General features: G+C 52.4%; 4 protein-coding genes across 4 annotated transcripts; 2 read left to right on the forward strand and 2 right to left on the reverse strand.

The window, feature by feature from the left end:
* SPRG_10638 (hypothetical protein) lies at positions 1–426 on the forward strand (the record flags this gene model as incomplete). Its single annotated transcript, XM_012349763.1, has 2 exons — positions 1–255; positions 301–426. 2 exons carry the CDS (start codon positions 1–3, stop codon positions 424–426), a joined length of 381 nt encoding a protein of 126 aa, XP_012205153.1.
* Positions 427–5,881: 5,455 nt separating this feature from the next.
* Positions 5,882–6,563, reverse strand: SPRG_10639 (hypothetical protein; the record flags this gene model as incomplete). The annotated part of the gene is made up of 2 exons (XM_012349764.1): positions 5,882–6,421; positions 6,474–6,563. The coding sequence occupies 2 exons, from the start codon at positions 6,561–6,563 to the stop codon at positions 5,882–5,884; spliced, it is 630 nt and encodes a 209-aa protein (XP_012205154.1).
* A 1,817-nt stretch (positions 6,564–8,380) lies between these two features.
* Positions 8,381–10,311, reverse strand: SPRG_10640 (hypothetical protein; the record flags this gene model as incomplete). Its single annotated transcript, XM_012349765.1, has 8 exons — positions 10,152–10,311; positions 10,045–10,104; positions 9,900–9,996; positions 9,445–9,853; positions 8,974–9,397; positions 8,834–8,927; positions 8,587–8,790; positions 8,381–8,538 (listed from the first exon to the last, which is right to left on the reverse strand). Exons 1-8 carry the CDS (start codon positions 10,281–10,283, stop codon positions 8,381–8,383), a joined length of 1,578 nt encoding a protein of 525 aa, XP_012205155.1. The 5' UTR covers positions 10,284–10,311.
* Positions 10,312–10,392: 81 nt separating this feature from the next.
* SPRG_10641 (hypothetical protein) lies at positions 10,393–11,117 on the forward strand. The gene is made up of 2 exons (XM_012349766.1): positions 10,393–10,777; positions 10,822–11,117. The coding sequence occupies exons 1-2, from the start codon at positions 10,424–10,426 to the stop codon at positions 11,050–11,052; spliced, it is 585 nt and encodes a 194-aa protein (XP_012205156.1). The 5' UTR covers positions 10,393–10,423; the 3' UTR covers positions 11,053–11,117.
* Positions 11,118–11,539: the final 422 nt, after the last annotated feature.

Consider the following 11,539-nt stretch of genomic DNA (forward strand, 5'->3'; position numbering starts at 1 on the left):
ATGAAAGGCGGCTCATTTTGCCACGCGATTGTCGACGCATTCAACCTCGTGGCCGCCAACCTCGGCCGCATTGGTACGCAAAGCATCGTCGCTACCTACGTCTTGTTCATGGGAAAGCTGCTCATCACGGCCTTGTGCGTTCTCGGTATGTACGCCTTCGAGGCGTCACACGCATCGTTGCACCTCACAAGCCCGTTCCCGCCGCTCATCGCGACCGGTCTTTTGGCTTACGCGATCTCGTGCCTCTTTCTTGGAGTTTTCGACGTCGCAATCCACACGGTTCTCCTCAGCGTTTGTGAGGACGAGAAAATAAACCGCAGTACGGGTCAGTACTACGCAACGCCAGAAGTCCGCTCCTTTTTGGACGACTCGGCCAAGTTTGCTTTCAAGCACCACCTGCCCGACGGTCAAGATGCATCAGTGTAACAAGATCAAGGTATCATGTACACGAGAGTACAACAAGTGTCGTCTGTTAATGTAATGAAATGCGATACTGCAGCGGAAGAATTATATGGCTTGTTTGCAACCTGCTCGCTACGTTAAGGAGGAGAGAGCTACAGCCTAGTGCTGGCGGTTCGAACTCGGAACGCCGATCTCACAACATCTCGGAGCACCAGGCTAGTTTGTGCGGTGGGTTCTGACTACCGGTAGGTTGCTCTACTGGTCGGTACATCATCCATATACCTAGCAAGTTATTATTTAATTCTCTTTCAGCGCAATCTCACGCAGTGTATAGCGCTAAAGTGAGTCCTGTGGCCCTACATCCACACTCGTTTTGGGGTGAAGCAGTTGGTTAACGGTAATACTCAGTAGAAAGCTCGTACGTTGTAGTGTCAGGCAGGTGCTGACTTGTCTGTTGCTACAGATTCTTTGTGTCCAGGGCAGAAACCACAGTGGCGAATAAGACCTTGGACTACTCCTTGTCATCTCAGAGTGCTAGAAATTTTTTAGATGTAGGTCCCCATTGTTGAATAAAGGAACTGTGAATTGCTGACGAAAGCTCGATGTCATCCAACGTGGTCAAGCATCTCCTAAGGATTAGATGCGCTTAGCAAGCCGCGACATATAATCCACGCCTTAGTTGGAGCAGCCACGCAGCAATTAGTACGGTTGCATGCGTCATAAAGGATGATCAACCAGGACAATCTAATCGCGAGGCCACTCGCCACAAAGATCTTCTATTTTGATCTCCCATTCTGTAAGTGGAAAAGGAAAGAGGTGCACCCTCCTCTGGTCACCAAGCTCTGACCGACCGGGGGCTAAGCCGACTCGGCTGCGGAGCGGCCCCACAAGCTAAGCGAGTGCGCACAGTTTCGGGGCGAGCAGCGAGCTCTCCGAACTTCTTGGGGCACGGGTGGCTCATTTTTGAATTTGCCACCTCTTGAGCAAATCTCAATGTACACCGCGAACCTACGACATGAGATTCGTGTTTTGCTGTTTTTGCTTCTTTTATGGTAGCGCAGTGTCTGTCTCGTATCGACTGGTCGAGCCCAGGACATCTTCGTGGACGATGATTTTGTGTACGTGCGTCCGTCCAGATTCGACTTTGAATGAGAACCATGATTTCGATGCTGGCACGCGCTTGAACGCGTGACATCGCGACATAGAGCAGTCTGTGCGCGGAAACTGGTTCCTTCCGGTCGGTCGATGCCAACTCGAGGTTCCGGGCGACCTTGCGACTTGTTTATAGTCATCGCAAATGCCAGACGAAATGGGAACTGTGGACCCTTCAGTTAAAATGGCAGCCTGTTGTGCGTACCGTCGTTGATGTACGAAAACAATGTCGCCAGCTTGCGCGCCAGTCAAAATCGTAGCCTGAATGCATCGGTCCCGCAATACCCGCAGCATAAGTCGCGTTCCGTTGCGTTGCATACACCGACATGGACACAAGCTGCGCAGCAGCATGACTGTAGCGTTGACCTTAAGCCCGAGACGTTGTGGAGGTGGATGGAGTTAAGGAACGCAACACGGTAGTTGGGAGATGCTCCTTAAAGCCTATCATCGTCGTCGTTTGCTGTTGCAGCTTGTACCTCGTCTTCAAGAGCTACGACGCTGTCGGTAGATGTATAAAATGCGCTGGTCAGATAACTGAGCTACCGGCAATCGCGCAAGTACCGTGGCGTTGAACGTAGCGTCGGTTTTGTGTGGTACACTTGCTCGTGTTCTCTGTAGGATTGCTCGTGCTTTTGCATTTATCTTATCCTCTTAACTTTCCCACACCTCTCCGCCATATATCATATAAAATACAGGGACTTCTCGATCGCGAGCAGTTGGTTGCACATAGGATCAAAGACCTTAACTTCCAGGAGCTTGCGATACGCACCGAGCAAGAAGGACAAGCCGTGTGAGCGAAAGAGCTCGTCGAAATCACATTGAACACGGGCCACTTGTAAGCGAAGAAGGCCATCAAGTGGCAGTATCGTCACCAAAAAGTTCTCGTGCACGTTGTCCGACAACGTACGTGGGCTTTCAAAAACCAACAGTGCGACGAAGCTGGTACGGCATGTTGCTTTTCGAAGCGTCGAGCAGACAACGGCGCCTTTCGTTATAAGGTGCAAGTACGCAGAGAGCCTTACACGCATAATAAAAGATAGTGGACCGACATGTCGTATGTCGTGTTCTTGGTGATACTCCGCCGTTGTCAGGATGCTCGCAAGACAAATCTCCCATCTCCAATAGCTTAAAGCAAACTAGGGAGATACCTGTGGCCCTCCGACCAAACTCATTGTGCGTATGCAGGATGCATTGCAACGAAAGTACCTGAGTAGCGGCTTCATTCGGTTGCTGCATGCACGACCCGATGTGAGCAGCACCTGCTTTCGAAATTGTTCAATTTCAAGAACTGCGCAGCAATGAGGTAGCCGAGGATTTATTTAGCATCCGCAGGGTCCAGACGGCCAAAGTTGTGGTACAAAGCCCCAGTAATGGTAAACGTACTTCTCGTTGTAAGATATTGTGGATGGTACATCCGTCGGCGTTGTTACTGCAGCAAGGAGAATGATTTTTCTATCTTGTTGGAGGCTGGCGACGATCCGGTGAGCACTTTTGCTTGTCGCCAATCTTTCCGTTGTTGCAGCAACGAGTCGAGTGTCAAGCTTGTAGACCTTGGATTGCATGAGGCGGACCTTGCACTACTCCCTTACGTTGGTAAACGCTAGCACATTGTGGTTGGGAGCGTCGACCTCGAGACTGTCGTCGATTGATCAGCACAGGATACGTGGACAGCGTGTAGTGCGCATCTCGATGATGACCTAGTCTAAGACGTCGTCATCGATGGAAATGTCCGCTTAATATATCGTTACAGCTAGTTTTCTCTCGGCGTTCCTGTGGTTGTCGTCAGTCTTGGTGGTTCCTACGATATCGGCGTCCTAGTCGATCTCTCAGCTTAATCGTTCTTCTTGGCGTCTACGTTAGAGCCGTCGTCATCGGCACACGAAGCGGTTGCAAGCGCGGGCTTAACGCCTTACGTTTCAGTTGCTATACGCAATGCAGCCTTGACCATGATCTACTTGAACGGATACTCGGCTGACGCATATCATGAGCCCAACTTGACGTTGATATAGGTGACTGTTGTATCTGGAAAGCAATGCCAAATGCATTGGAGAGTGTCTTGGTTGCCCACATGCGTTGTGGAAGAGTCGTCCGGGTTACTTGTTCTCGAGGCTGGACTCGCTACTCAATTTCTTTGGGTAGCGATGTTCGCGAGCGCTGTGTGTTTTGCTCAGCTCACGGTGCTGTGAAGCCGAGGTTACATGACTGGTTTCGGAAGCCTCGCGAAAACCATACGGTCCACGCTCACCGGTATGTCCGCCCTCATACAGCACTAACGCGAGCCCTGTGGTCCTACGGCCACAATATATTTCAAGTAGATAGCTCGTGAGTAGCATTTGCGACGAGGTGGCATTATCAGGCAGGTGCTGCTTTGTCCACGGCTACAAAGTTTTGCACGCGCTTTTGCATCTAGCACGTAGACTGTGCTGACTGCTGACAAAAATGAACGATAACTTATTGTAATCCCGAGTCGCTTCTTTTAAGCGGGTTGCTTCTATTGGTACATAAGAGATCTCTCAATGGCTGACAAATGCTGCATTCAATCAAGAGTCTTCGAGGTGACTTCTATGCTGTATGCATTGCAGTGCAGCCTTCGAAAGCCCGTAATATTTTCAATTGTCAGTGATTTGCAAATGTTCAAAGTTGCAAGTTATTATTGCTGACCTGTTGTGCTCCGCATGGTTTGATGGATGCCTTCTCATATAGCGACAGCGATGCAGTAGTGAGTCTATTAAACACCATGCTTTGCTGCCTTTGCGGCAAGGCCAAAGGGCAAAGACTTGCGGTTTATAGATATGAAGGAGAAGAAAAGTCTGCACGAGCAATATGTGACATAAAGAACGTAGGCGCGCACTGTAGTGACGCGACCACAGATATCATGGAGAATATACGCGCTAATATACAACATCAAAATTCTTGCAAGCACGAAAGAAGCACAAGCCACACGGCAGTGCAGAAACAGAGTACAGACACTAATGTCTAGGATCACAGCGGCAGCTGCTCATTGGACGGCAAATTCTGAAAAAGCTCCCGAAGCCTTACAAGAGTACTCAGCTCAGCCAGTTTTTTTAGACAGTGGTGTGCATATTGCACACTGCTCTAGTTCACAGTTTCCGAATGTATCCTGCTAGTCGTTGTTCGTGTCCTCTTTCTGTGCGAAGGCACTATATTCGATGCGTGATAATTGACTAAGCGGAGTACTTCACTTTCAACAGGCTTGAGTTGCTTTTTTTGGAATGGGAAAATGACAAACCTCGGTGTGTTTTGTATATGCTGCGTCAAGGCTTGGGTTGCTTTTTGAAATGGGAAAATGACAAACCTCGGTGTGTTTTGTAGAAGCTGCGTCAAAACAAGGATTTAGTGAAAAAATTACCATTCGCTCAAGTTCCCGTCAGGGTATTTGGAATGTTTGGCGAGGTAGTCGCATGGAAGGGTAGGTGGGGGTGCTGTGAGGTGTTGAGAAAGGTTAAAGAATTGTTGTTTTGGTCTTATTTGCGGTTAAGGAGGGGTAGGAGGCCAGCCAGCCCCGAGCCACCCAATAGTTAAACCAAGTGTTTGTGTTTTTATGCAATTTACCCAGGTTTGGGTTGATTTGGGCCCACGTTCACCCAGTTTTGACATTTTTCCTTTTGCAATTTGCATCTTGTAGATCGAATGCAGACGTTAGCTGCTGACGTTAGATCCTGGTGTCCTGTCTACTGTCTATTTTCTGTTATGTGGGTTGCGACTGTTTGGTACTTCGCATGTATGACGTTCTGGGTCTGCGCTTGTATACTATTGTATAGCATCATGTCACGGATTGACTTGTAGAATTTTGTTATGGTTTTATCTTTGTAAACCTCGAGTATTCGTTGTACGACCTTAAAGTCACTAAGTTTATCTGGCATTCTTCACTGCATCGCTGCCTCTGTATCGCACCCTCTGTCACTGCATCCGATCTACCAGAAAGTGCACGTCGGGAAAGCAACGTAAATCTCTTTTGCACCATTTATACCACTGCATGACTGTATCACATGACTACGCTTTTGAATACCGGTACGAACAAAGTTCGAAGGAATGTACTACGTTGCATACAGCATTGAACTTACTAGATCGAAAGTGCAGTAACACGATTGATTATTGCAGCAATCGTCAGCAATGAAAGTCCTGTTATCGCACAATTGTAGCAACTCGCTCGACTAAGCTACGTAGGATCACAATGAGTAGTGTTCGGTCATCTTTAGTCTTCGCGCTGTATGCAAAAGCGCGTGCGACACCCTAAGCCACAGCAGGGACAGCGAGTCATCCTGCTTTCTTGACTATCTAATGACTCGCGGACGCAATAAGTGAATCAACCCAGTGATTGGATGCTAACTAATTCAAACTGATCGCTAGAAATCTTGTGCTCCTTCGACGCCGTGCCGACTGTGGCCGCCGACCGCAGCGTTTCAACGACGATAAAGCCGGCTTCGGTCTCATCGTTGTCGATGTTGCCGTTAAGGTCAATGGGTGTCGTGGCAGACTCCAAGGCCGTCATCGTCGCCTCGAGCACCTTAACGAGCTCGCATTCGGCAGACAGAGTTCGCTTGTTGAACGCAAGGACGAGAAGCATCTCAAACTTGGTATTGCCGAGGTTCTGGCGCAACGGCGAGTCGATCAGCTTGCAAAACGAGAAGACACGCTGCTGAAACGCGTTCGAATCCGGGCGCGTCAGCTCACGGGCCGCGATGCGCTCGACGAGGCGGAGGTGACATCCGTTCTTGTACCACCAGAGGTTTACGACCACAAGGTTAGAGAGATGGATCCAGTTCCTGCCGGGAATACTCTTCAACGAGGCCGGGCTGAGCGTGCTACGCTGCTCGCGTTCGAGGAAGTCGACAAAGTTGATCTTCTGCTTTCTCCGGCATGACCGTCTCCCAAGTCGTGAAGTCGATCCAGTACACCGAGACGCCGAAGAACTGCTTGATCGCAGAGTTCCCACCCGTCGTGGCGAACGGTAGGCCACCCGGGGCTCGATCCTGCGCGCGATGCATGTCGCGCACGTGTGTGCAAAAAGCGTCTTGACGCTGAGCACACACGAGTTGAACATGTGCACAAGGGACTTAACAATTTGTCCCTTGGTCATGGCCGTGTACGTGCCTAGTGCGAGGTACGTTGCGGCCTGGAGTAGAACTGTTACGTCTTCGTCAGTAACCAAGTTAAGGGCAGCATTGCGGTTTACGACAAGTCGGGCCACGCATGCATACAAGCGCGCAAGGTTGTCGGCATTGCTTTTGCTGATGCAGTGGTCCAACGTGCCGCGGACCTTTGGGGCGTTGGGTTGCGGCGACGTTGCAGCAGGCGCTGTCTCATCTCCGGGGACGACCACTGGGAAGAGTTTGGGGTGCTTGGCCTCGAACTCACGCGGGGCGTTCAATGAACTAACTCTTCTTGTTGACGGTGACCAATCGCGGACGGTGACGATGCAATCGCGGACAGGCAGCTTGGCAGCCAGGCACACACAGCACACGATGTCGGTAACGGCTCCAGAGGAGCCTTTTTTGGGGCCGCTTTTGAGTCTGCCCAAGTGCTTCCAGACCCACGACATGCCCGGGTTCAAGTCAAGCAGCACTGCTGAGCTGCACCGCCGTGTCCGAACCTTGGACACCGTGCCACAGGTAGCTTCGAAATTTGCGAGAGCGGCTTGTCGTGCGGCCGGCACCATCGTGTAGCACCTCGACTCGACTTTTTACAGATTGGTGTGGCTCTACGCTCGTGGCGGCACGCTCGACTGGCGCGAGAAAGACCTTCCTTGCGCATAGTGGCACGCGCGGCCTGGTTGTAGTAGTGGGTGGAGCGAAAGGCCTGCGCTGGCCAGCTCAAGAGAGCGAAAACTGTCCAGCGCTTCAGCAACCCGCGTCCGCTCGCGTCGCGCCTTCTTGTCCAGCGCATCTTTCGCCAGATTCTGCTTCTTCTTGTCCGTACGTGTCTCCTCTACAGCGTCCTGACAGCGCTTCCTCTTGTCGTGGCACTTCTGCTGTGCCTCGGCGTTGCGCTCGCGCACGGAAGCTATTGGTACGGTTGCATGCGTCATAGAGGATGACCAGGGCAATTCCGATCGTGAGGCCACCCGCCACGATGATCTTCTATATGCTATATGCTCCGCGGCATCTCTGTCACGCTGTTGTATTTTGTTCACCCCTCCCGCTCATGTGCGCTGGGGAACGAGTTTGCACAAGCGCTCTGCGAGGTCTTGCTGACCAGTGGCCGGTGCGCTGTGCGACATCGACGAGCTTTTTCGCCCGCAAGACTAGAACATTTCTCTCGGTGCGTTTCCTACTCTGCCGCCGCTCGATGCGTATCGCGACGACCTCGAAGCTGACGTCTTAGATCCTATGCGGAACTGGCTGCTCGGGATAGTGAAGTCGTACGATTGCGAGGTCCTACTGAGAACTCGAGACAGCCTAGCTACTGCTAACCCGCAGCCACGCGCTGAATTCGATGCTGTATGTCGTGATCTCGACCTACCTCTGAACCAACGAAGACGCCAATTTTGTCTGTGCGGCGATGGCGGCTCTCGAAAGAGCGATGCGTTACTGACATGGTGTCGGTCCAACGAACAAGTGGCGATAGTGTGGCCCTAGTTGATGAAGTATCTTCTGTACTGCTGTCGCGAAACTTCTATTCAGGTCAATTGTTTACGCACAGCGCTGGTAGCGAGTCTACTGTACCAGCATTGCTGCGACACTGAACGATTCGTTCTTGGGAGCAACTGCTGATAGTAAATGTAGCTTCGGATCGCATGAAAATTGTGCAGAGACGTGTCTTCTTGAAGTCTTATAGGCAAAATTAAGGTCCTTGGTCGGGGATCTTATTGCTGCGGCTGACCAAAGTTGAACATGGGAGCGTTGGAGGCATCAGTGCCGAACATAAACTGGTCGTTCTGTACAGCGGGCGCGGCCATGTCGCTCTCAACCTCTTCGCCTTGGAAGAAGCGCTCGACGATCGTCATCGACTTGTTGTAAATGTCTACATTGGCATGTTGCACCGGGTTCGACGATGTATCACGATGCAAACCTTCGCTCTCGCTGTACTGGAGCATCTGGATCTTCTCAACACCGTCGCACTCGTCGACGAGGTTGGAGAAGGCATTCACAAACGTCTGGTTGGCTTGGCCTTCCTCTTCTCCAACGCGCAAAATGTTCTCGAGACCTTCGAGTGCGACCGTAATGACCTTGGCGTCGTGCAAGTCAAGAAGACTGCAGAGAGCGCCGATACAGCCTATAGGAGTCTGTCACATTCATGCCGTATAATGATGGCGCACCAAAGAAGACCAATTGCTTGATCTGGAGCGGACTGCCACCAGAAGTTGCGTTCGAGATGGCCCATGCCGCTTCCTTGCGAATGTCGAACTCCGTCTAGATGACTCGTCAACAGATCATTGAGCGATGTCTGTGGGTGTACCGAGGCTCCAAGATACTGGATGAGCACGGGGAAGATATCAGCGTCCATAATGTTCTGGATCTGCTGGGTGTTGCCGGCCGTGATGTTTGAGATCGTCCAGCACGCTTCCTTGCGGATACCTTTCTTCGGCGACTCGAGCAGCGCGCGCAGGCACGGCAAGACGTTCAAGTTGATCATGACCTGCGTCTGGATATCGTTGCCGGTAACAATGTTACCGACCGTGCGCAGCGCCGGAGTTTGAACCGACGGCGAGCGGTGCATGAGCAGCTCGACAATACGGCGACAGACGCCTGCCTCGATGACCGCCTGGATTTGCGGGTTCTCGCCGTCCGAAAGGTAGCTCAGCGCCCAGCACGCATCCGTGAGAACTTCGTCGTCTTGCGTCAAAATGAGCTGGGCCAGCGTCTGCAACGCTGGGCGCACGCTACAATTGATGGATAAGTTGCAGCAATTCGAGTGGAAAGGTCGTACTCGTCAAAACGCGGTTTGGGCTTGCCGCGGCAAAAATTGGAAAGCGTCCACGTCGCGTTCCGCAGCATCGTCGTCTTGGAGTTCATCGTTAGCTGCTGCATGAGTGGCCGCAGTGCGTTGCAGCTCAGGACGATGTCGCGGCATTGCGCAGAGTCACCAGCAATGTTGCCGAGCGCCCAAACAGCCTGCTCGCGCACGTCGTCGTTCGGCGAGAGAAGCAATTGACAGAAGATGGGCACGGCGCCGCTGCTAATGACCGTGCGGGTGTGGTCCGACGTACCAGAGGCGATGTTGGTGAGCGCCCAAGCTGCTTCGAACTGCAAACTTGGGTAGTCCTCGCGCTTCAAGAGTTCGACAAAGACGGGCACGACCCCGAGCTTGATGACTTCCTCGATCGGAGGGTTCTTCTCTACAGCACAAGTAAGACCATTTTTCGATAACAGTCTTCACATCACCAATCGAAAGGAGTTTGCGGAACTTGCTCACAGACGCGAGCTGGACCTCCGAGTCGGGGCTCTGCAGGTTCATGCACAGCTGCGGCAACTCGGCAAGCTACATGTAGGCTCTAAGGCTCCTAGCGAGCGCAAGAGTTTCGCACACCTTTTCAAGAAGCGACGGGTCGGCCACGCCCATCGTCATGGGCACGCCCGCGGATTCCGCCTAAGATCGGGTCGCATTAGCGTCGACTGGAGGCGCGTTGGGCGTACAGCCAGACGTCGGCGCTGCTGGAGTTGCTCTTCGCGCTTGACCTTGCGGATCTGGATCGTCGTGTCCTCGCGCTTCTTGCGCTGGTCCTCGACGTCGATGCCCTTCTTGAAGTTGTCTTTGCGCGTAGCCATGCTTGCTTCTCGACGAGTAGAATGCTGTCAACCAGACACACGAAACGAAGAGCAGAGAACCGGTTTAGCTTCCCGGTCCCGAAATATCGAGCAATGCGTTTAACCGGTTATGCCGGTTGAAGTGTCGTTTTAGACCCGCGATGGACCCGCTTCTCACAGCAGTCCTTTGGATCGTGGCAGGAATTGCGGCATTCGTCGCGCTATTGTGCCTCTGCTCACTCAGACGCCCGACGCTTCCGCCGCGAACATACTACGACGACGAGCATTTGGCATTCGGCGAGTGCTACACTTTGGGAGATACACTTTACCGTGGCGACGATCAGTACCCGATCTACGAAGCGATCCCGCGGGCCCAGCACGGTCGATTTGTCGTGCAAGTAATCACGCCAGAGACGGTTGGTGCTGCCATACGCGGACCAATGACGCCTGCGGCCTGGGACGACGTCAAGCTCGCGCACTTAATGGCCAAGCAAAAGTGCATCAAGCAGCGCCAGGTTCGGGAAGTACTACCCAACATGGTTGGACGAGTTTGCATTAGGAGCCTAATTCAATCCCCGCCGAGGAAAGGTTCAAGGTGCTATGGCTGAAGACATTTGTCGACGAAAACGCTGTATATCGTGTGACCCAGTTTAATAAGCGCGCCAAGTACAAGACGGGCAGCCTCGAGCCACCCTTACCCGTGCGTCCTCATTCGCAACGCCCGACGTCGATTGGTTTTGCTGCGACCTTTGCTGCGAATGCTGCTTTACGTGACATGGTTTTGGCATGACCAATCGTGACCAAGAGGACGAAGCCCCGTTCTTCTTATCAATTACGAGGAAACCCTCGTTTATACTAGTATCATAAACTACACGCCTATGCATCCATTTCAGTCCCTTGGCTTTGCATTGCTTCAAGCAGCGCAAGACTGTTGGCGACTTTGGCTCTTGTGTCGTCGCTAACGTCGTCCTCGGGTGCTTCGTGAATCAACGTGTGCAGCCGCGTGAGGGTTGACAGCATCTCGGCCGGTTTCATTCGGTCCATGAACTCGGCCATCGTTGGTACCGCGCCATCTTCTGGCACCGTCATCAGAGGCAGCGACGTTGCAGCGGGAAGTACGTCGTCGTTGCGAGGCGACATTGTCTCAAGCGCGACACGGAACGCGGGCTCGTCGAGAACGATGTCAGTGACTGGGATTGGGGAAAGCGGTGGGACGAGCGTCACTGGGCCTTCCATAAGCGCTGTGCACCGAGCACCAAGTGCACATGTGAGCGCAG

The sequence above is a fragment of the Saprolegnia parasitica genome (genome assembly GCF_000151545.1).
Source record: "Saprolegnia parasitica CBS 223.65 unplaced genomic scaffold supercont2.57, whole genome shotgun sequence".
In the NCBI taxonomy this organism is placed as follows: Eukaryota; Oomycota; class Saprolegniomycetes; order Saprolegniales; family Saprolegniaceae; genus Saprolegnia; species Saprolegnia parasitica.